The sequence below is a fragment of the Pinus tabuliformis genome, chromosome Q (genome assembly GCF_031772625.1).
Source record: "Pinus tabuliformis cultivar Carrire ecotype Pingquan chromosome Q, CPIR1, whole genome shotgun sequence".
Lineage (NCBI taxonomy): Eukaryota > Viridiplantae > Streptophyta > Pinopsida > Pinales > Pinaceae > Pinus > Pinus tabuliformis.
The window spans coordinates 440,801,808-440,825,791 of NC_142296.1; the positions used below are offsets into that span (position 1 = coordinate 440,801,808).

Genomic DNA, 23,984 nt, shown 5'->3' on the forward strand with positions numbered 1-23,984 from the left:
TTACCAATGAGTTATAATTGCCGACTTCAAACTTCAAACTTAAATTGTCATATATTGTTTACAAAAAAATGTCATAATAAATATGAAAGAGTCAACAATTATTAAACTAATAGAAACTAGAAAAGACAAGTAAATCTATTATCTACATCTTACTCTTGCTGCCACGAGAAATGCCTAATTTCTGCGGAAGTTGTGGTGGTCTTCTAGGAGTCCCCTCCCACACATTCGCCTGACTAGAACCAGAAGGCACATGCCCTCCACGTGAGGATGTACATGGAGGCGACAAAAGCAAGGGAACAATACTTAGAACTCGAGCACTGACACTGCTACTAGATGGTGGGGGTGGCATGGTTGTTGTTGCTTCATCTTCATCTCTCATAAGTTCTGCTTCCAATTCTTCAAGATGTGTAGTGTCATCCTCCAAATTATCGTCCTCTGGGTGGTTGTCCCAAATTTTATATGTTGGATCTTCATAAGCCCGATCACAATAATGACTCAACAACCTCAAGTTGTAGTGCACATAAACCAAACTTTCTGCTCGATTTTCATTAAGTTTGTTTCTTCTCACATTATGTATGAAGTTGTAGGTGCTCCAACACCTCTCTGCAGAAGGAGTATTTACCAATGTTTTAAAACTCCGACTCCGGTTCGAAAATGGCCGAGGGTCGGCTCTGACTCAGACTCGGTATCGACTCGTCCGATTTGATTTCAATGATTCGGTCATTGTAAAAAATACATTAAATATTTATTTTTTTATAAAAAAACATAATTTTAAAGATTTTCATTCATGTTTCTAAACACAAAGCTTTAGAATATAGAGAGAAGACAACATATGATCAAAGTAGGCTCATGAATATATCCATTATATCAAAATGGCACCCAGTGCACTATCCAATACATACATGAATGATGATATAGAAATCAAAACAAAAACACATAGCCAAGGAGGCTAGAAATGGCCTCTACAACAAAAGTAAACTGTGAAACATCACTAATCACCATTGACCAGTACTACTGGCTACTGCTAGAGGAGCCAACATCATCTGGCTCAACCTCTGAATCAGAGTTAAACAGGGAAACCCATGGCTCCTCCTCCTCATCATCTCCAACTGCAACTTTAGAAGTGGTAGCACTAACAGGTTGTGCAACAACTGCACACTGAGATAGACGAGATATGCGCGTCCGTCGTGGTTGGGCAGAGGAAGCGCCTGCAACTGGAGGACTTGGGGCTGGTACAAGTGGATTGACATTCAAATGAACATTTTGTTCAATTGATGCCACCGCCTGTAAATCCAAATCAAGATTTTCAACAGAATCACACTATGTTGGATGACTCTCCACTACCCAGTCTAATGTTGGATCAATATCTTCCAACACAATGGAATCAGGTCCTTTCTTCAGCAATTGGTTGCGTCTGAGCCGGAGTTTGTATTGGACATAGACTAGATCATTTAATTGTTTTTAATCCAAACAATTTCTCTTCTTCTGTGAATCCTCTCAAAGGCATAACAATTGCGCTCACACCCAGTAGCACTGCAAGTTTGACTCAAAATATGAATTGCAAACTTATGCAATTGAGGACAATGACTACCAAAAGCCTCCCACCATTGTGTTGCAAAAAACATAGTGGTGTAATGAGTTAGCTCAACAAATTATATCCAACTTTCAAATTTTAAACAATTTAACAAAATAAGTATTAAGAATTTGAAATTTTTGTTTACCTGGCTCATCTGCTTCCCTTGCAATCTTTGCTAGGTTCTTGCCAAAGGTACATATGGCTTTGCTGAATGTTTTGACTTGTCGGTGTATCTCCAGCTGATCACACTCCAATGGGATCATGCAATCAATGCAGCTAATCAATCCATCTCTAACCTCCCCACCCAAAGCTCCTACCTTCAGAGATTTATAATGATATCGTGGGTTCAAAAAATACCCAGCTGCATGTATAGGGCGATGGAGTTGATTGTTCCATCTTTCATCAATGGTTGCTCAAATGGGCCCATACTTAGCCACTCTATCCTTGTATGCCCTCTTTATTTGCTCCTTTGCTTGCTCCATAGCCTCATAAATGAAGCCCATAGCCAATCTTTTTCCCATCCACCAACCGCAACACCTTAACCAGTGGCTCAACAACCTTCACAATCTCTGCTGCCTTTTTCCAAAATATTTCTTCATTAACTTTATTTTTCAAATCTTTGCCTTCTTGTTTGAGAGACTGTTGATTTGGGGTAGCATCAGATGTGCTTCAACCACAAAAATTGGTGGACAGGTTAAGGCACATGAGATCTCCAATACTCAGAAAGGTTTTGGGCAGATTCTAAATAGTTTGGGAGATATTAAAATAATTAATATTTTTAATGGAGTCCCTAAGTCTAAACTTAGGGAAATTAAAATATTAATGTGAATTAATATAAAACTATGTTAGAATGTTCCAAAAGTCATGGATCAAGCCAGATCTAATCTTAGCCGTCGATTAGGGACTTAATCTCGGTCGTTGATTTGTCAATGAGAAAAGTATAAGAGGAGGCTTGAGGGTCACTTGGAGGACACACTGAGGGAGACTAGTCAGTTCAATTTCTGGAGTAGGGTTAGCTAAGAAATTGAACTAGTGGTTTGGTGAGCAGTCATGGGGCAACAAGTACGGAGCAGAGAGGCGGGATTAGCCACAAGAGATCAACGCTGAGGTAGGAGAGGTAGACGCAGGGCTTTTCAGGCAGACATAGGGCTTTTCAGGGAGACACAGAGGCAACATAAGACTGCACAGTCACTAGCTGGGCCTGCGTGGGTGACGCAGAGAGGCCCAGGGCTGACGCAGAGGGTTTGAGAGCCACGCAGAGGTCAGCTGTGTTGACGCTGGGATTGGGAGAAGTGTTGGAGAATTATTTCTCTCTTTGGGTAAGCCAGTTTGGCACCCTGTTGTACCGAAGAATTGCTGAATAATAAAATCCTCCCTTGCTGCACCAGTTTTCCCACATTGGGTTTTTTCCGGGCACTGTTGTCCAAGATATCTGTGTCAATGTGTTAATGCTTGTGCATTTGTTTGTTTCTGTATTATGGTGTGATATCTGCAACAATATTTATTTTAATGTTTATTGAAGTAATTTCATAAATAACTTATTGTGGAATAATTAGGAAAAATAAATCAGTTGCTGCGGTGATCGAATTTTCACATGGTATCAGAGGAAGTAATCAAAGACAGAAAGGGAAAATCAGTTATGGTTCGAGACCACGATGTAGAGGCATCCATGTCAGGGGACTCACACAAATTTTCAGAAGATTGCACAAGAGAAAGAGATTTTGATTTCTCTATGTTGGCTTCCAGGCTGGAAGAAGAAGTGGTGTGTATGACTAGTGCTGCATCATCAGAAGTATGGTATATAGACAGTGGAGCTTCGTGGCATATGACGGGAATCAGGGAATGTTTCTCAGAATATTGAGAAGAGAAGATGAACTTTCAGATCACCATGGGGAACAAGGCAAAGTGTACTCTAGTAGGGAAGGGTACCATAGTTTTTCAAACAGAATCGGGAGAACGGTTCCGTGCTACAAATGTGCTGCATGTACCAGGATTGGGGATGAACTTACTTTCTGTGTCACAACTACAAGGCAAGGGCTATGACATCTACTTCATCAAGGAGAAGGTATACGTCAAACACCTGAGTTGGAAAAAGAAAGTGCAGACCAGGATCAAAAGTAATCGGTTGTATAGATTGCAACTAGAATCACCAATGGCACTAATAGGCAGTCATGGAGACAAAGACTTGAATGAACTATGGCACAGAAGAATGGATCACTTGCACCATGGAGATCTGAGAATTCTCAGGAGCACTGTAACAAGAGTTCTGAATCTGAGTACAGAACGAGATGATGTATGCAAGGGATGTGCTCTGGGAAAGTATGCCAAGGCAACATTTCCTAGAAGCAAATACAGGGCCAAGAGTGTACTAGGATTGATACACTCTAATATCTGCGGACCTATGTCCGTCAAAGCTCTCAGTGGTGCCGAGTATTTCCTTACCTTCATTGATGACCACTCGAGGAAAACTTGGATTTATTGTCTGAAAACCAAGGATGAGGTTTTCTGTTGATTCAAGGATTTTAAGGCTTTGGTGGAGGATCTCACTGGGAAGAAAATAAAAGTTTTGCGCTCAGATAATGGTGGAGAATATGTCGATAAGGAGTTCACTGATTTTTGTGCTAAGGAGGGCAATAGAAGAGAGTGGATAGCTCCATACAATCCGGAGCGGAATGGGGTAGCAGAAAGAAAGAACAGGGCTATTGTAGAAGCAGCTAGGGCCATGATGTATGATAAGGATATGCCAAAATTCCTGTGGGCAGAAGCATGCAACACAACAGACTATTTTCAGAACAGGACTCCTCATCGTGTAGTGGGCAAAATTACTCCAGAGAAAGACTTCAAGGGAAGACAGTTGAAGTTAGTCTTTTCAGGATATTTGGGAGTCTAGCATATTGCCGCATACTCGAAGAAAAGAGGAAGAAGCTGGATCAGACTGTTGAAAAGGGATATCTGGTAGGATATAGCAGGAACGCTAAGGCATACAGAATCCATCTTCCAGGGAGCAGGAAGGTAGTAGTACGACGAGATGTAAAGTTCATGGAGGACAGGGCTTTCAGAAGATCTCGCGAGATGCCTTCTGAGGAGCAGTCGAAAGAGGAGTCGTTGGTTAAGCTTCTTCAACAAACAGAAGTAAAGAATTCTTCCTTAGGACAGAAAGATTCTCAGGATGAGGAGGAGGAGCGAACAGAAGCACCTGCCGGCAGAGGAAGAACTAGTAGGGAACTTCTTCAGATTCTACGAGATGCAGAGGACTTCATCGGTCCGCCAAGAAACAATAAGAGGGAGCGAAAACAACCAGATAGATATTAGACATTAGTAGCTGAGGATGGAGAGCCTGCCAGTTTCAAGGAGGCAACTCAACATCAGGTTTGGCTAGATGCGATGGTAGAGGAAACGATGTCTGGGAGGTGGTGCCAAGACCTCAAGACAGATCAGTGGTAGGTTCAAGATGGATCTACAAGATCAAATACGCTGCAGACGACAGTGTTGAGAAATACAAGGCCAGGTTTCTGGCTAAGGGGTATGCTCAGAGAGAAGGGATTGACTATGAGGAGACCTTCGCCCCAATAGCCATGTATACCTCTATTACGATTGTGATATCTCTTGTAGCCCAGATGGGATGGGAGATCCATCAGATGGATGTCAAAACGACATTTCTGAACGGGGTAATAGAAGAGGAGGTATACATTGAACAACCAGAGGGCTTTGAAACTCATGATAAGACGTCTCATGTATGCAGATTGAAGAAAGCCTTGTATGGGCTGAAACAAGCACCGAGAGCATGGTATGGTTGAATAGATGGCTACTTGTAGAAGATGGGGTTTGTCAAGAGTGACGTGGATCCGAATCTCTACTATGTGGTTGTAGAGAATGAGCCGCTAATCTTAGTATTGTATGTGGATGATCTCTTTCTAACAAGATTATCCAGACTCATTGGGTACTGCAAGAAGAATCTAGCCACAAAATTCGATATGAAGGATTTGGGACGAATGCACTACTTCCTAGGGTTGGAAGTTTGGCAGCAGAAGGGAGAAATCTTCCTTGGGCAAGAGAGGTATGCTACAGAAATCCTGAAAAGATTCGGGATGGAGGACTATAGACCTATGGCTACGCCAATGATCACCGACTGGAAGAAGATTAATGCATCAGAAGATAGGGATGTCGATCCCACCCTGTACAGGCAGCTCATAGGGTCCCGACTCCCTGATGTATTTGGTCAATACCAGGCCATGCATTTGCTACACCGTCAACACCCTCAGTCAGTTCATGTTGGAACCGAAGAGGGCGCACTGGGCAACAACCAAACATGTTCTCAGGTATTTACAGGGAACAGTCGATTATGGACTCTTGTACACCGGGAGTAAGGATATCAGATTGAGTGGATTTACTAATGCATATTGGGCAGGAAGTTAAGTGGATCGGAAAAGTACCTCTGGGTACTGTCTCAACATTGGATCAAGAATGACCTCTTGGTGCAATAGGAAATAGAAGTCCGTGGCTCTGAGGTCATCTGAGGCAGAATATATGGTGGCAAGCACAACTTCGTGTGAGGCTATATGGCATAGAAGACTGCTTGTGAACCTATTCAGAAAGAATATGGAGGCGATCAGGATCATGTGCTCTAATCAGAGTTGCATCAAGCTTTTTGAGAAAGTGTTTCATGATAAGTTGAAGCATATTGATATTCGGTGTCACTTTGTCAGGGACTGTGTCCAACGAGGAGTTGTACAGTTGAGCTACACTCCTATAGGAGAACAGGTGGCGGACATCCTCACCAAGGCCCTTGGAAGGACAAAGTTTGACTGTTTCAGGGAAAATATGGGGATGGTAAAGGACCCGTTTCAGTAGCAGAAATGGGAGTGATAACAACAAGTATGCAGAGGGAGTTGCAGTGTGGATGTAGTGTTGGGAGAAAGGACCAACAACAACACGGATGCAGAGGGAGTTGTTGTACAGATGCAGCAGTGGTAGTACTAGAGCCATGGGCAACAGTACGAGATGCAACAATGCAGAGGATGTTGGGCAGGGAGGCTTAGCATTAACACAGGGACTGATGCCGGATGATCAGGGTGATACTCAGTAAGGAGTATTACTAGAGCATAGTCCTTGCTAAGATGGAGTATTGATTTGGGGTAGCATTTGATGTGCTCTAACCACGAAAATTGTTGGAGAAGCCAAGGCACATGAGATCTCCAATACCCATAAAGGGTTTGGGCAGATTCTAAACAGTTTGGGAGATATTAAACTAATTAATATTTTTAATGGAGTCCCTAAGTTTAAACTTAGGGAAATTAAAATATTAATGTGAATTAATATAAAACTGTGTTAGAATGGTCCAAAAGTCATGGATCAAGCCAGATCTAATCTTAGCTATCGATTAGGGACTTAATCTCGGCTGTTGATTTGTTAACGAGAAAAGTATAAGAGGAGGCTTGAGGGTCACTTGGAAGACACACTGAGGGAGACCGGTCAGTTCAATTTCTGGAGCAGGGTTAGCTGAGAAATTGAACCAGTGGTCTGGTGAGAAGTCAGGAGGCAACAAGTACGAAGCAGAGAGGCGAAATCAACCACTAGAGATTAGTGCTCGCCGCTGAGGCAGGAGAGGCAAACACAATGCTTTTCAGGCAGACGCAGAGGCAACAGAAGACTGCACAGTCACTAGCTGGGTTTGCGTGGGTGATGTAGAGAGGCCCAGGGCTGATGCAGTCAAGCAGAGGCTGGCGCAGAGGGTTTTGGATCCACACAGAGGTCAACCGGGATGATGCCGAGATTGGGAGAAGTGCTGGAGAATTATTTCTCTCTGTGGGTAAGCTAGTTTGGCACCCAGTTTTACTGAAGAATTGCTGAATAATAAAATCCGCCCTTGCTGCACTGGTTTTCCCACATTGGGTTTTTCTGGGGATTGTTGTCCAAAATATCTGTGTCAATGTGTTAATGCTTGTGCATTTGTTTGTTTTTGTATTACGATGTGATATTTGTAGCAGTATTTATTTTAATGTTTATTGAAGTAATTTCATAAATAACGTACTGTGGAATAAGTAGGAAAAATAAATCAGTTGCTGCAGTGATAGAATTTTCACGCAGACCACTGGCTTTGATTCCAATCATCACTAGAAAACATCTTTTGCAAGTTTCTATGTTGTGAAAACATAGATTGCAATGTCAAAAAATGAGTTGCAAATCTAGTGATGGCAGGCCTATTAATATCTCTACCCCTTGTGTGTCTCTTCATCAGGTTCAAAATCCATGAATGATTGTAGATAAATTTTGTTATGCTTTTGGCATGATCTACAATGTTCTTGACCCAATCTAATTTGCCAATATCCTCAAGCATGAGGTCTATGCAATGTGCAGCACATGGGGTCCAAAAGATGGTTTTGTGTTTTTATTTTAACAGTTTACTAGCAAAACATAGTTAGAGGCATTATCTGTGATGACTTGAACAACATTAGCCACCCCCACCTCCTCAACAACCTCATCCAATAGCTGAAACAACAATTGTCCATATTTCACCCTATCAGATGCATCAACTGATTTTAGAAACATGGTTCCCTGTGGGCAAAAGGTAAGAAAGTTTATGATGGTATGGTTCCTTTGATCAGTCCATCCATTTGACATGATGGTACATCCTGTTTTTCCCATGAGTTTTTGAAATCTTTCAAATACTCATTAATGGAGGAAATTTCTTTCTGCAAACGATACCCCCTTAACTCATGCATAGTAGGGCCTTTGAAGCCCTTCCAGCAGCAAATATGGCATCAAACATAGGCTCATAATATGGTGAACGGGAAGCATTGAAGGGGATATTAGCATCATACCACCATCTAGATATTTAATCACAAACAGTCTCGCTCAATTCTTTCTTCCAATGGTCATCTAAAGTGGGCTGCAAAGTTCTACTAGCCTCAGGACCATGTGCATTTGATGGAGAGGAGGGTGTGACAGTGAAATAACTTTTGATCTTCATATCACCCTTCTTTTTCATTTTACCCTAACCCTTTTCTTGAATAGACTCCAAAGAGGGAGGAACATAGCGGAAGAGGTTGGATGCATCAGTACAAGGGATAGAAGAAGAGCCCTCAAAACCAAAATGGGGGTTGGTAGCCATCATTTTTTGTATACTCCTCTTCTTCCCAATTTCAGTCTCTATTTCTTTTTGCCTAGTTTTTCTTCCTAAAACTTCTCAAAGCTATTTAACAACTCCTTCCTAATCTCCCCAATTTGTGGTGATTCACATGGAGTAATTTGGTCTCTAATCCTTGCCAAGTGTTGTTTTAGCCTTTGAATGCCCCTAGGACCCTCCTTAATTTTTCCATGGAAAAATTTGCAATGCATTTGATTGTCAACCATTTCAGCATATGCCCAAGCAATGTCTTTCTTTCTAGGAGCCATTTTTTGACTTGGAAATGAAAGGAAAAATTTTCTGAAAATGAAAACAAAAAAAATAACATTTCTTCAATGTTCATTTCTTTTACAAAAAACACTCTTTTCAATTTCCAAATTTGCACAAAAAAATAAATAAGCAAAAACAGATTTTAGAAGTGAAAAAGAAATACGTCTAGGCACAAATTGCCTCCTCAAAGTTGGTCCAACAAACCAACTCATCAATTTTGCTCCAATGTCTGCCCCAAAAGCTCCTCACTCCTGCTCCAATGCTTGCCCAAGACTCCTCAATGCTGCTCCAAAAACAAACTCCACAATTCTTCACAAACTCTTCACAAATTCTCACTCAAATGCAATGAGATAGCTGTGAGGAAATGAGAGGGGTTGGGTAGCTTTTATAGGGTTTGGGAGAGGGAAATGTGTTGGCATTATGTTTCAAGTGTTGTCCTTGATGGCAACTCACTCAGAGGTTGGTACAGGTGCTCAGAGGTTGGTACAGGTGATGGCAACTTAATCAGAGGACAGATCTCAGTACAGTAGGACAAGAAAGAGATATACGCAGGTTAAGCAAGGAGAATCAGCGTGTACACGCAGGTTGGCTTCAGTAAAAGCGCGTACATGTGAAAAGTACCTTTGGTCCATGGCGGTTAGTCCTTGGAAGTTGTGCCTATGGTTTCGGACCATGGTGTCTCGATGGGCGTGTCGATCCCTAGATTTGAGGTTGATGGTATTGTGTTACTATGGTTTTGGCTCTTGGTATTGAACAAGGCCTAAGGCTATATAAGGAGAAGATCATTAGGCAAAGACAAGTATTGTGTGTCTGACGCAGTGAGAGGAGCTGGTATTGCTGGTTATCTGTTCGGGACGTTTGGCAATGGTCGGATCTGACAGCGAAGGCATAAGAATCTATTTCTAGATCTGCACGCGGGTTGCCTTTGGTGAAAGCGCGTATACACGCGGTTTTGGTACAGTGAAGTAGCGTATACTTAATAATATTTGATATTTCAGGTTGCTGCTGTTTCTGGTGGTTGTTGCAGAGTTCTGGGCTCTGGTTTTGGTTCTGTGTACTTGATGACAGGGTTTCAGTGATTCAGTATTGGGTTGTTTAATGAATTATGATGCAAGTATAAGTTGATGATTGTATTGAGGTAATGTTTGTTTTGTACTCTTGGATCCAGTCTGAAAATTGATGAAACGTGGTCCCTGAAGGTTGTAGGGTCAGCACCTACGTACTAGTAAATGGATCAGCTAGTACAAGAGCTGAGGGGGTTGTAGCTCCCTTCCAGAAGTAGTTGGAAAACGAGAGAGGGTTGTAGCCCTCTGCAGGTTGTAGCCTGCGTACTGGTAAAGGACTGCACCAGTACATTGTAAAAGAAGTTTCTCATTAAAGAAGAAAGAGACGAATTGCAGCAGGTGGTTTTCACCCACATTGGGTTTCCACCTTATATCATGGTGTTCATGTGTGTGGCTCTTGTGTGATGTTCTGTTCTGTTATACTGCACCTGTTTACTGTTAAATTGCTTAATAATGTTCTGATGCATTTACTGAAGATTAAGCTAATTGAATTATAAGATCTCTGAGTATACGCTAGTTGCATTAGACACAGTCGCGTGTACACGCGGGTTCACTTAACTGAAGTCGCGTATATGTTTCTGAGTATGAAATTGAAAAGTTTTATCTGATCTGATAATACTGATTCACCCCCCCCCTCTCAGTATTATTTCCAACAATTGGTATCGGAGCAGGTCCTTCAGAGGAAGCTTGATCGCTTGAAGGAAAAGATCCATCAGAATGGCTAATCCAGAAAGAGAGGCACACATCAGGCCACCAGTCTTTGACGGGAACAATTTTACTCATTGGAAGATAAGAACCACTGCATATCTACAATCACTTGGAGCAGAAGTTTGGGGAATCGTAGAAGGAGGATACAAATTCCCATCAGCAACTCCTACAGATCCAGCAGAGAAAAAGCAATATGAGCTCAATGCCAAAGCTGTTACTGTCCTATTGAGTAGTTTGACTCAATCAGAATTTATGAAGATCATGCACTTCAAATCAGCTAAGGAAATATGGGACAAAATCGTCACAAGCTACGAAGGAGATGATCAGGTAAAAAGAGCAAAGCTTCAAACTCTCAAAATCCGGTATGAAACTCTTAAGATGCGTAGTAATGAAAGCATAGCTAATTATTTCCTGCGTATGGATGAGATTGTGAATTGTATGAGGGATCTGGGTGAAGAATTTGAGGAAGTCGTCTTAGTTGAAAAGGTTTTGAGATCTCTGTCTAATAAATTTGATTCTAAAGTATCTGCCATAGAAGAAAAGGAGAATGTGCAGAAAATCACCATGTCACAGCTTCACGGGATCTTAACTGCTTTTGAAATGCGACAAGAGGTACCACCAGAGGCCGCATTCGAAGTGTCAGAGGAAGAAGATGAGGTAAATTTTGTCAAGAATCTTGAACGGGGAACTGGACGGTTCAAAGGTAAGCTACCTTTCAAATGTTTTCTATGTGGTAGAGTTGGTCACTATGCTGCTAGATGCCCTCATAACAAAGGAAAGATATCTGAAGAAGATGGTAGAAGCTATTATACCCATATTAAAAGTTCATTCAATGATAGTGAAGATATTAGAAGTCTCATGGCACATGAAAAGAAGTATGCTTCATCCAATAATAGCGAAGATATTAAAAGTTTCATGGCACATGAAAAGAAGAATGCAGAAACTGAAGAAGTTGCCAAATTAAAAGAACAATTGGAGACAGAAACCAGGGTAAGGGAGAAATTGCAGGATATAGCAAAAGATCAGAGCACAACTATTCAGAGACTTGAATCAAAGATCCTCTCTCTAAAAGAAGATCTTGAAGATCAAGAACATGAAGTGATCAAACTAAAGCGACAAGTGGAAGAAGGGAGAAAAGTTGAAGAAGACCTAAGGAAGCAGTATCTGAAAAAGGAAGAACAACATCAAGTTGAGGTAAATATCTTGAAAGGTAAACTAGAAGAAAAGCATAAGCTTTTACGATTTCAAGATAGTTCTAAAGTCTTGGATGATATTCTTAATAGTCAAAGATCTCCTGCTATCAAGACTGGTCTTGGTTTTCATGAATATGTTGAAGGTGAATCTAGTTCACAAGGTGAGGCAAGAAACTCTGAAATGCTCAAGGAACAACCAAGGAAAGAAATTCCTCAAGGAAGATCCTTTACTCCTAACTATGGACGTGATAGACGATTATTTTCTCCGCTGAATAATGTTGAATGTTATGTATGTCATAATCTTGGACATGTTGCAGCCAGATGTAGAAGTAGAATGGTTCAAGAAAGATCATCGCATCCCAGGTATTTCAGAGGGTATTGCTTTGCCTGCAATGCATATGGACACAAAGCAATTGATTGTGATAGAAGGAACATGAAAAATATAAGGTGTTATACATGCAACAACTATGGGCATAAAGCAAGGGAATGCAGGAGCAAATTTCAAAATTCAAGACAAGAGGACCATACATCATCACAGTTGCAGGAATTGAAGAAGACAGAGACAGAAAGGTGTGGCATAACTCAGTCAGCTGACATAACAGACACAGGGGAATCTGAAAGTGATGAAATTCAGTATTCCATCCTGCATACGCTGATATAATGAAGACAAGTCGCGTATATACGCGAGTTACAGGCTGCAAAGTCGCGTATATGGAGAAAGGGCAGCAGAACAAACCCAGGTTCAGTCATGGTTGGCTCAGGCTCAGGGGGCAGCAGAACAGACTCAGGAAATGGTTCAGTCATGGTTGGCTCACACTCAAGGGGAGCATATACTTCAAATAATTCATTGTTGGCATTATGGATTGCTGATGAAACTAAATGATACATCTTGTTGTTTGATCAAAGGAATAGTATTGCAGGTTGATGATTATGGTACAGATCTGAATGGCTGGTCTTAGATCCTGCATCTGCTCAGGGGGAGCATGGATAGATTGGTACACTTTGGCATATACAAAGGGGGAGCCAAATCAGAATCTTCAGCATGTACTCAGGGGGAGTATGGACAGCAGTATGGACAGTAGAAGGTATACCAAAGAAGAGAATATCTTGGTACGCCCTTTGCCCTTGATGTCAAAGGGGGAGAGTGACTTGGTGTGGTGGTTGCCATCAAGTCCAAAGGGGGAGATTGTTGGCATTATGTTTCAAGTGTTGTCCTTGATGGCAACTCACTCAGAGGTTGGTACAGGTGCTCAGAGGTTGGTACAGGTGATGGCAACTTAATCAGAGGACATATCTCAGTACAGCAGGACAAGAAAGAGATATACGCAGGTTAAGCAAGGAGAATCAGCGTGTACACGCAGGTTGGCTTCAGTAAAAGCGCGTACATGTGAAAAGTACCTTTGGTCCATGGCGGTTAGTCCTTGGAAGTTGTGCCTATGGTTTCGGACCATGGTGTCTCGACGGGCGTGTCGATCCCTAGATTTGAGGTTGATGGTATTGTGTTACTATGGTTTTGGCTCTTGGTATTGAACAAGGCCTAAGGCTATATAAGGAGAAGATCATTAGGCAAAGACATGTATTGTGTGTCTGACGCAGTGAGAGGAGCTGGTATTGCTGGTTATCTGTTCGGGACGTTTGGCAAGGGTCGGATCTGACAGCGAAGGCATAAGAATCTATTTCTAGATCTGCACGCGGGTTGCCTTTGGTGAAAGCGCGTATACACGCGGTTTTGGTACAGTGAAGTAGCGTATACTTAATAATATTTGATATTTCAGGTTGCTGCTGTTTCTGGTGGTTGTTGCAGAGTTCTGGGCTCTGGTTTTGGATCTGTGTACTTGATGACAGGGTTTCAGTGATTCAGTATTGGGTTGTTTAATGAATTATGATGCAAGTATAAGTTGATGATTGTATTGAGGTAATGTTTGTTTTGTACTCTTGGATCCAGTCTGAAAATTGATGAAACGTGGTCCTTGAAGGTTGTAGGGTCAGCACCTACGTACTAGTAAATGGATCAGCTAGTACAAGAGCTGAGGGGGTTGTAGCTCCCTTCCAGAAGTAGTTGGAAAACGAGAGAGGGTTGTAGCCCTCTGCAGGTTGTAGCCTGCGTACTGGTAAAGGACTGCACCAGTACATTGTAAAAGAAGTTTCTCATTAAAGAAGAAAGAGACGAATTGCAGCAGGTGGTTTTCACCCACATTGGGTTTCCACCTTATATCATGGTGTTCATGTGTGTGGCTCTTGTGTGATGTTCTGTTCTGTTATACTGCACCTGTTTACTGTTAAATTGCTTAATAATGTTCTGATGCATTTACTGAAGATTAAGCTAATTGAATTATAAGATCTCTGAGTATACGCTAGTTGCATTAGACACAGTCGCGTGTACACGCGGGTTCACTTAACTGAAGTCGCGTATATGTTTCTGAGTATGAAATTGAAAAGTTTTATCTGATCTGATAATACTGATTCACCCCCCCCTCTCAGTATTATTTCCAACAAAATGGACCCCAAAGAACCCAAAGGCAGATTGGAATGGGCTTTGGGGTCCTCAATTTCTGCAAAAAGAAAATCGTTGCGCTTTTCTGGCCGTGGCCACCGAGCCGATCGGGTTGTTACTGAGCTGGCCGAGTAGGTAACAACCCGACCGAACAAACCGATTCGGCCACTGAGCTGACCCGGCCAGGCTTTGGCTCGATCTGGCTCGGCTGATTCTTAAAACACTGGTATTTACAACTTGTGAGAGAACCTTTTTTGCCAATTTTGGCAAAAGTCCCATGCCTCCATATGCTTCCCACCATGTGAGAGCATCGAATCTGTCTCTATCTTCCATTGCATGCAAAGAACGAAACAAACCAGTGCAACTGAAGTATTTTCTTAATTCAAGACACAAATTAGCACACTCCTCCTTGTCAGGTACCAACTTGTCTAATGCTTGCATATATCTTATAGATACATCTGGATTTGTAAGGGGTTTGACCCTAATCCCACCCCAAGGTGCAGGTTGGCCCAACCAAGATGGAGAGTAGTATTTTGGCATAAGGATATGCATACACCAAGGCATGTAGTGGAACATTAAGTTTATTCCACCGTGTACACTCACACAATTGTGAATCAGTGTATACAAGTTGGGATCATCTTTTTGAACAATATCTTTTATTTGCACCAACATGGTATCCATCTGCTCATACACCTCCCCAATCATTGGTTTATTTGTATCTGCAAAATGAATCGTGTTATAAATGGGCTTGGTGAATTCCAATACTTGCCTCACACATGCCCAAAACAAACCATCAAGAGCGGTCTCCTCCACCTGTTCAAAACCTTGCTTGTCATCTGCATTTGTAGCCCTTTCCTTTAATACCTGCCAGTGTGGACTTGATACTATGCTAGCCAATGACTCTCTTACCTTCAAAAGGCGCGTGAAGGTGAGGTAATAGGTAGCAAATCTAGTCTTCGCAATCTTCAACAACTCCAATCTTGAGTGACTGCGGAAAAGCCCATGGGTATTGTTATGATTTGTAATAAATTTTATCCTTTGTTTGCCTCTCTTGTGCAAATCTCCAATCCATTTGTATTGTTGGTTTTTGTTCTTAATAATATCATGCATCAAAAGGTTCATTGTATGAACCAAACACCTAGGCCAAAATATGTTGGGGTATTTATCCTCAATAATTGCTCCCGCTGCCTTACAATTAGCAGCATTATCAGTGATGACCTGGATGACATTGTATGGCCCAATACATTCAAATGTTTCAAGTAATGGTTTTGCAATGTTGATGCCGGTCTTGAACTTCTCTAAGTAATCATATGCTGAAAGAAAGATGGCACCACTAACAGACACAACAAGAACACTTATCAATGGCTTGCCTTTTACATTTGTCCATCCATCAGATACAATGGACACTCCATGCTCAGTCCAAGAATTTGTCATTCTACTCAAAGAATGTGATATTTTTGCTTTTTTCATGATCAAGTCTAACGGTTGTAGCCTTCCCATACCTAGGGCTCTTGTATCCTTAAGGGCATCATTTATGTCAGAAACCATTTCATGCCAATAAGGTGAGCGAAGAACATTGAATGAAATCCCACATGCATAGAGAAACCGGTAATTTTTGAATCCACATCATTCCTACACCCTTCATTAAGGAAATTTGATATGGTTCTATGCCTTAAAGAGATGTTTGGTCCTGTGCTTCCATATCCACTGCCATGGGAGGATGTTGAAGGAGTTCTTTGTGCATGTTGATGTGATTGTGAGCTATGTTCAAAGAAACCTTTTGATTTTTTAGATTTCTATTGGGCTTCCTCATCTTCCCTTATGTATTTGGCTCTATCTGTCGTTGACACACTTACACAAGTTTTGATTCATATTGGTTTATCTTTATCCCATGGCCTTTTCCCACAGAGGTGCCTTCTGGCACGGGTGTATGAACTTGTGTAAGTTTTGTTGCAATGGGGGCATTCAAATTTAGTGGTTCCACCCCCTTTCCCTCCTTCAAGCCTAGAAACATATTTCCACAATGGGGTTTGGTCTTGTTTAGTTTCTTGGGCTGAATCATGTTCACTCTCTTTCTCCTCACCAAAGTACTCCTCTCTGGGGTTTTCATCAAATCCACTATAACCCACTTCTTCATCCTCTACTTCATCGTGATCAACCCTCCTTCTTCTACTCTCCAACACCATAATAACCAAAAAAGGAACCAAGAAGAAGAAAATGCCAAGCCATATAACCATGATGTTTGAACTTTGAAGTTTTGAGTCTGAAAAAAAATGGAGGAATGGGAATGGGAAATAGAGATTTTATTTATTTAGCAATGAACATAAAAAAAATGGTAGATTAGAGTGTAGATCCTACCTCTTTGGCCTTCAATCTCAAGCTCCAATCTCCCCTTGCAAGCTCCTCCATGTTCTTCTCTCTTCCACTGACCAAGCTCCAAACTCTATTGCTCCTCTTTCTCTCCAATGGATGAAGTGAATAATGGGAGGGGAGAGGGTCTATTTATCCTTTTCCCCCTCCCCTTTCCTCTCCCTCTCCACCGCCGGCTGTCGCCCCTCTGTCAGTTGCGTGACGTTTTTTTTTCGGCGCTGGATGGGAGCATTTTTTAATAGGGGGAGCGGTTGGGAGTGATCGCTCCCTCTTAAAAATTGCTCCCGGAGCATACAAGAGTGGTCAAGGAGCGAACGCTCCCCTAAACGCTCTTGAAAAACCAGGGAGCGTTTTTTTTTGTAGGGAGCGCGCTCCCAACTAACTTCTGAATAGCTCCCGACCAGAGAGCGAATTCGGAGTAGGGACGTGGGATTTGGGGGGGGGGGGGGGCGCTCCCTCGCAACCATGGCTGAAATCAACGACCACATTTAAGTGCGGGGGGGGGGGGGACTCCTCCTATGATGTCAGGGGAGGGGGGAGGGGGGGAGGTTTTCAAGCGCGGATCCAACTCCAGGTTGTACCATGTGTATTGAACAATGGTGGTGTGTTGAAGAAGATCGATGACTTGCAAGGGGGTGCCATGATGACATTAGCCGAGGGGTGGGGGTGGTGGAGGAGGGGGGGGGGAGTCTGCAAACACGGATCCAACTCCAAGTTCTAACATGTGTATCGAACGACAGTGGTGTGTTGAAGAAGATCGACGACTTGCAGGGGGGGTGCCCCGATGACATTAGCCAAGGAGGGGTGGGGCCGGGGGGGGGGGGGGTATGTGCTCGCGGTTTCACCATTCCTTGGAACCTGGACCTTTGTTGGTGTTTTTATTGTTATATTCACTATTGATTCCCTTTGAAAGAGATCTTACGTCATATTCGTTGGCAGTTGATGGAGATATGACGAGGTATTCCCTGGCACTGGATGGAGATCTGTTAGCATATTAACTGGCAAATGACAGAGATTTGATGATATATTCATTGGCAATTGATGAGGATCTGTTGGCATATTTTCTGATGGCGTACTCATTGGCAATTGACAAAGCTTTGTTCAACATTGGCAATTGCCATCTCGACCTTCGACCTTCTATGGAGCTATGGGGGAAGAGGGTTATGTTTAAAATTTAAGAATAAGTGACATTCTCCTTTATCTTTCATGAAAGATAAAGGAGAATGTCAATTTTACTTGAAGAATTTAACATTATCATTAATTAGATAGCATTAGTAGCGCCTAGAAAAATCCACTTCCCAGCACTTGGAATCCCTTCTAGCACTGCTTATTTTCCCTTAGTTGCACTTCAAAACCTCTGAGAGCTCCAAACCTGTGACTGAATTGCGTGAGAATGAGGCAAAATATCAATTTTAAGAAGCCAGGGGCTGCTTGTTTACCAGAAACATGTCCATATTTCAGGACACAAGTAGGGATCACACGAGTCAAACTTCTGTCCTGTGAGCAGGACACAAGTCAAACTCATATCGGATACGTGAAATACATGACATGGGGGGGGGAGGGGGGAGGGAAGGACGTGTTAAGTAACTTAGCTACTCAGTATGTATTGCCTTGCTGTCATGGAGAGCCTGAAGGTGCTGGTCAATGGCCTCTGTTTGTGTTTAGAGTCTAGACACCACTGGGCTGATCTGAGCTTTCTGACATGACGTATCCATCTGGATTGCACTCAGAAATACCTTGTTATCTAGAAGGGACCCTGCCCTGACATGATACAGGACCATCAGCATCCATTTTATGATATATCTAGCAGAAATATTGCATTCTCCTTTCTTTCAAACAGTTCATAAGCATGATGTCTGAGGTGGTTCTGGAAACTGCTAGTTCACAATTTGATGAAAGAATAACTGTGCCTCCTCAAATAATTGCTCTGTAGGCTGTCTTTGAGAAAATAGCATATTTGACCTGATTCTGTCATATACAAGGTTTATTTCTTCTGTCAGAAATTGTTGCTCTTAGGTACTGTTATGTTCGAACAACTTCAAGAGTATAACAGACTGTCTAGATGCCTCATTGCTGAGCCAATTTGCTTCCAATGACTCTGCATTAAAAGACTATGCTCTTTTGTGGAAATGTCTTTCGACATGAAAATAGAGCAAACATGTTTCTTCTCTGTTGTATTAGCAGACCTTGAAATGAGATGTGTTCTATCACAGTTTTCACCTTTCACGTGTGGCTCATGAATATAATTTTGTGTCTAGAGACTCATGGTTCCATATCTTGATGGTGCATTCAATCCACTGAAACACTTGTGAGCTTTATCATCACAAAATTTGCACAACAATTGATAGTGCTGCCAAGGAAGCACTATTTCTTGTACCGCAAGAATTCTCCTTTAGTTCCTCTGGGGTTGCCCAACACAATTGTGGGTAATAGTCCTCTCACTTTTACATTAATTGCACTCCCATTCACATGAACCCCCCACTACCCATTTACTTGAGCTTGGTAATATACTTTGAAATAGGATAGTATTCTAGCTGCTTGTTTTCTCAAGGAGCTCGAGGGGCATGGGAAACAACACTTTGAGAAGCCATGAATGCTGCAAAAAAGAATAAAGAGATCAACTCAGCAAATAAATCTGCTGCACACACCCTTCTTCTTGCTGCTGACAATTGTCTTCTTGCTGGAAATGTACCAAAGACTGCTCCCAATGCTCTAAAACACAAATAAAATGCTTGTTGCTGCTGTCGGAAGCTCTTCTTGCTGAAGAATGTGTGAAGAATGAGTATATGAAGTGCTTTTTTATAGAAAGGTGGCTGTTGGGGTTTCGATAGATTTTTTTTTTTTTTTTGAAACGAATGTAAATTGAGTTAATTACTATGTGGAGTGATTAAAGATATTTAAAGATAATTAGTATGTTAATTAAGTATTTTTTGGCCATAGAAGGGCCCCATGTCCTTCTTGGGCACTTGAATGGGTTTGCATAAACAAAAAGAGCCATGGAAATGGGGCAGATTTGAGTTGAAACAATGACATTAAGGCCGGCGACATCTCCTTGCCATTTCAGCATTTTTGGGTGTTTTCGGTACTGGTACGTGAGATAGTGGGGTGTTTCCTGCAGCATAGGAGAAGAGTTTAAATTTTTGAAATTTCCTTTTGCATGGAAGAATTTATATTTCAAATTGTTTTTAACTCCTTGTTTTGTGTAGTGTTGCACTTATTGTGATAACATCAGAATTATTGGGATAATATTGCAAAAACCAACCTCAGCGATAATATCGGCAATGATTATCGTGATAATTTGCCCTTTTGAAATATCGCAATAATTTAAATTTAAATTTTATCGCAATAATTTTCAAATTATGGCTCATGTTTTTGTCAATGTCACCTTATAACCAAATTTTTGCTTGTTTAACTCTTGTTTTTAAAAAGTGAGTCAGGGGATTAACTGGTGAGGATACTGTGACTATTGTCCATTAAGCAAATAAAAGGAAATCTATTGCTTTTATTTTCCACAATTCATCTCATGAGATACATACCCTAGTAGTTAATGGTAATATTAAATTTTATCCTTTTACTTAAATTTGCAACATTACCATTAATTGTTTTAGGATGTTTGGGAGTGGTTCCAACCTCATTGGATTCCATATGGAGAGTAGAATTTTAGATCCCATTCAAAATTTAGCAGAGCAAATAGCTTTTAGGATTTTAGGACTGGTAAGACTGCAATGTTTTTACTGGATTTTGTGATGCATGAGGGTGTGGAACTACATTTAATCAAGAGCACCAAGCCCTCTATGTACCTTTATGTTGGGGGCATTGACTATTGAACTCCTCCGTTATGACCCTAGTAAAAAGGTACACCACTCAAGCAAAACCATTGATTAGGCATGTTAAGCTTTTTCTGTCTTATTTTAATGCTTAGATGGTGATCTTGATGAGGAGGATTCCAATATAGGCAGTGATTTTGATGTTACGTAGCTATTTGTTGTAGCATGATTTTTTTGGACTCTAGAGGCCATTTAGTTCCTCTTTGTTGATCTATTTTGATTCAAAGATGGATTGCAGTTGGTGCTATTTTGCTTATATGCACCCTTACTGCTATATATATGAGATAAGATATAAGATAATTTTATAAATGTCCTCGGGTGACCACTAAAGTAGGTCAATGGGACTAAAGGATACATCCAATGTAAATACAAGACATGTGGGAGTGCAAATGTAACTCCATTGTAACTCCAAAGCTAATAAGACTAAGATATGACTAAAATAGGACTAACATGAAATAAAAGTACAAATAGAGAATGTATAAAGTCATATGAGATGACTAAAAATGAAAAATGTGAAGTATGTCGGTTGTTGTATTGTGCAACTCCAAAGAAGTGAGGGGGGAGCTGAAGATGAAGCCAATGCAATCAACATCTCCTGAATCTCTCCCTGTCCAGGTCCTCCAAAATCATCGAGAAATCCAACTGCATGATCTTAGGGGGAGTAGACGAGTGAGTGCTACTCCTAACATCGAAGGCCGAAAGGAAGAAACTATTGATCATTCTTTGTCTATTGTGCTGTGTCTGGGAGGAGGTCTAGCGGGCAAGAGGCACTCTGTGTTGTCTCTGCCTTGAGCCATTCCCTCTGACTCTTTGAGGGTAGGTCAGCTAAAGCATGGTATTTACTATTGCATTTGTGGGCTGGTCTCGAATGTACCTGTCTATCTCAAACTGGGGGGGGGGGGTTGCAGAAAACCTCGAGATCTCACCATTCTCCTATCTGTTGCAAATTGAAACTCTACTTGCCGCTTGTTGTTTCGACTAGATGAAACAACTTGGAAGTAAGAGGTAATACTTCTAGAAACTCCAAGGTGAGTCGAACTGTTCAAGAGTTGAGATATGTATGTAAACATCTCCCTAATAAAAAGGGCTAGGCATCTATGGTCGTGGTACCAGAAAAAAGTAGAGATGGAGTCCCTGGAATCCCTGTAGAGACAGTGGAAACATCCTTTGATTTCATAGTAAACACGACACTTGAAGATGAGGTGCCACCCAATCTCCGGCTCCAGAAAATGGCACCCTTGGCAAATTGTGTCTCATTGAGGAATATGATGGTTAGTCTCGACTCTAAGATGATGCGAGCCAACAAGAACCTGCCCTAGGGGTATCCTAAGATTGTGCATCCAATGTTGGCGCAAGTAGGGGGCCAAGATGATGAGGCCATCTTGCAGCTCTAAGAAATGCTCCAAATAGAAAGACATCTTCAGTTCAAGGCCCGTAGGAGGTGACATCCATGTGACCTGAGTATATAGCCAATAGATATCCTCTTTGATGGATTGGTTCAACACCTGTTTAGTCGGCAGAAGATGACTCGGCGCATCAAGAGAGAGTCTGAATGGGGGGAGGCACTTTGGGGAAGTGGGCACAAACTCTAGGAGTCGGGATGCTTATGAGAACCACCCATGAGTGCGGCCTATAGACTGGTCTAAAGTGAGGGCCTCTGAGGAGCAAAGTGCTAGGTAGGAGAAATTTTGGATATTTTTGTATAATAATTTGGATTCATATGGATGCACATGAATTATATCTTCTTTTCAAAATTTTGAATGTTTTATGTGTCTTTTAGTTGACAAATCTTTTGGTCTGGTTCTGATAACATTGCTGAGGATGCTGTGACCATTTTCCATCAAGCAAACAAGGGGAATTCTGTTGTTTTCAATGCCATGATTCATCTCATGAGATTCATCTCCTTTTGTTTTGGTATGATTTTGTATGATTTTATCAGATCTTATGGCTTGGGACAAATATCATATTTTTGTATTGATAGCTGATGTACCACTTGACGTCTTGTACATCATATTGATTTTATTTTCATATTTATGTAGCACTGTATTTGCTTGATGCGGATGTTGTTTTAGAAGTTAAAAAATTGAAAACAATTGATTATTTTTGTATATTTTTGTCTTTCTCGATAATTTCTGATAGTTTTTGATATTTTCCCCGATATTGCCAATAATTTAAATTTCAGACCCTCGGCAATAATTTGCCAATAACAGTAAATGTAACATTGGTTTTGTGGATCACTGCTTTTTTAGCCTACTGTTATAAATTTGGGTTTCAATATCAAATTTCTTTTAGCCTACTTGTTAACTGTTCCTTGTTCATGTCATATATAAAATTTTGGTATTGTCTTATGCAAAATTGTTTTTTAGTGCATCATCATTTTGTCATGTGCAAGTATTTGATGACTTCTAGTTTCGAATTCTACTCTACTCCTGTCCCATCTGCCATCAGTTATCTACATAGCATCTATGCATTGAGATGATACTCAAGAGGCACTTCCTGAACATAGTTTTCATATGGTGTGGTTGGATAGGATAAGGATCTTTGTTTTTCTTGTGTCTTTGAATAATCTCTTATTGACCTTTGTTATACTCCTTCATTAGTTCTAGCTTATACGGTATTTGGTGTTCAGTCACATCAGCTGGTTTTGGTCACCCGAGAAAATTAATATAATCTTTAACTTGAACTTACATTTATAAATGCAGGTATTGGATGAATATCTTCGAGCTGTGTCTGGTTTTAAAGGGACAGATGATTTGTTGGATGATGGACCACTCAATCCTTTTCTTATATCAGTATTGCCAAGACCAATCAGGTCTTTGCCAACTCTTTCCACATATGAAGTGAAAGGTAGAGAAGGCTGTCAGAAAGATGATCCTGGTAAAGCATCTGGGACCAGTCAGTGGGTAGAAGCGCTGGATAGATATCTATCTCCCACCCTTGTGCATTATGCTCCCATGGTAGGCTTATTTTTTTTATCCTTAAAAATTGACTTACTAGCTTATTGATTACTGTTGTTTAAATGCTGTAAAAGCAAACTGAATTAGCTGTGCCTTGGATGAATTAGCACATTATTTCATGTCAAGATATTGCTGGTGTCATAGGAATATAATAACCTGCAATTTGGTGTCTGATTTAGTGAATGACTATATAAGTAGAAGAAGAAAGCTACTCCAATAACAATGTTTTACATTATATTTGTTCCTAGAAAAGGTGTTCACATGGATATGGGGTAGGTCGACAAGCCCTACAACTTTAACAATTTACAATTTTTACTTTTGGATTGAAATATATATATTGGCCAAACCTTATGGGTTCACAATGGTTTTGTCCCAGTTCCTGTGACATTGTCACCAAGA

At 41.1% G+C, this 23,984-nt stretch overlaps 1 protein-coding gene across 5 annotated transcripts in view; it reads left to right on the forward strand.

Annotated features, from left to right (window-relative positions):
* The window catches only part of LOC149220110 (ARM repeat superfamily protein), a 276,511-nt gene that overhangs the window by 186,420 nt on the left and 66,107 nt on the right, over positions 1–23,984 (forward strand). For all 5 annotated transcript variants that reach the window (XM_089384660.1, XM_089384657.1, XM_089384656.1 and 2 more), the window contains one exon: positions 23,331–23,585. In XM_089384660.1, coding sequence (XP_089240786.1) covers positions 23,331–23,585 — 255 coding nt within the window. The remainder of the gene's footprint in view (positions 1–23,330; positions 23,586–23,984) is intronic.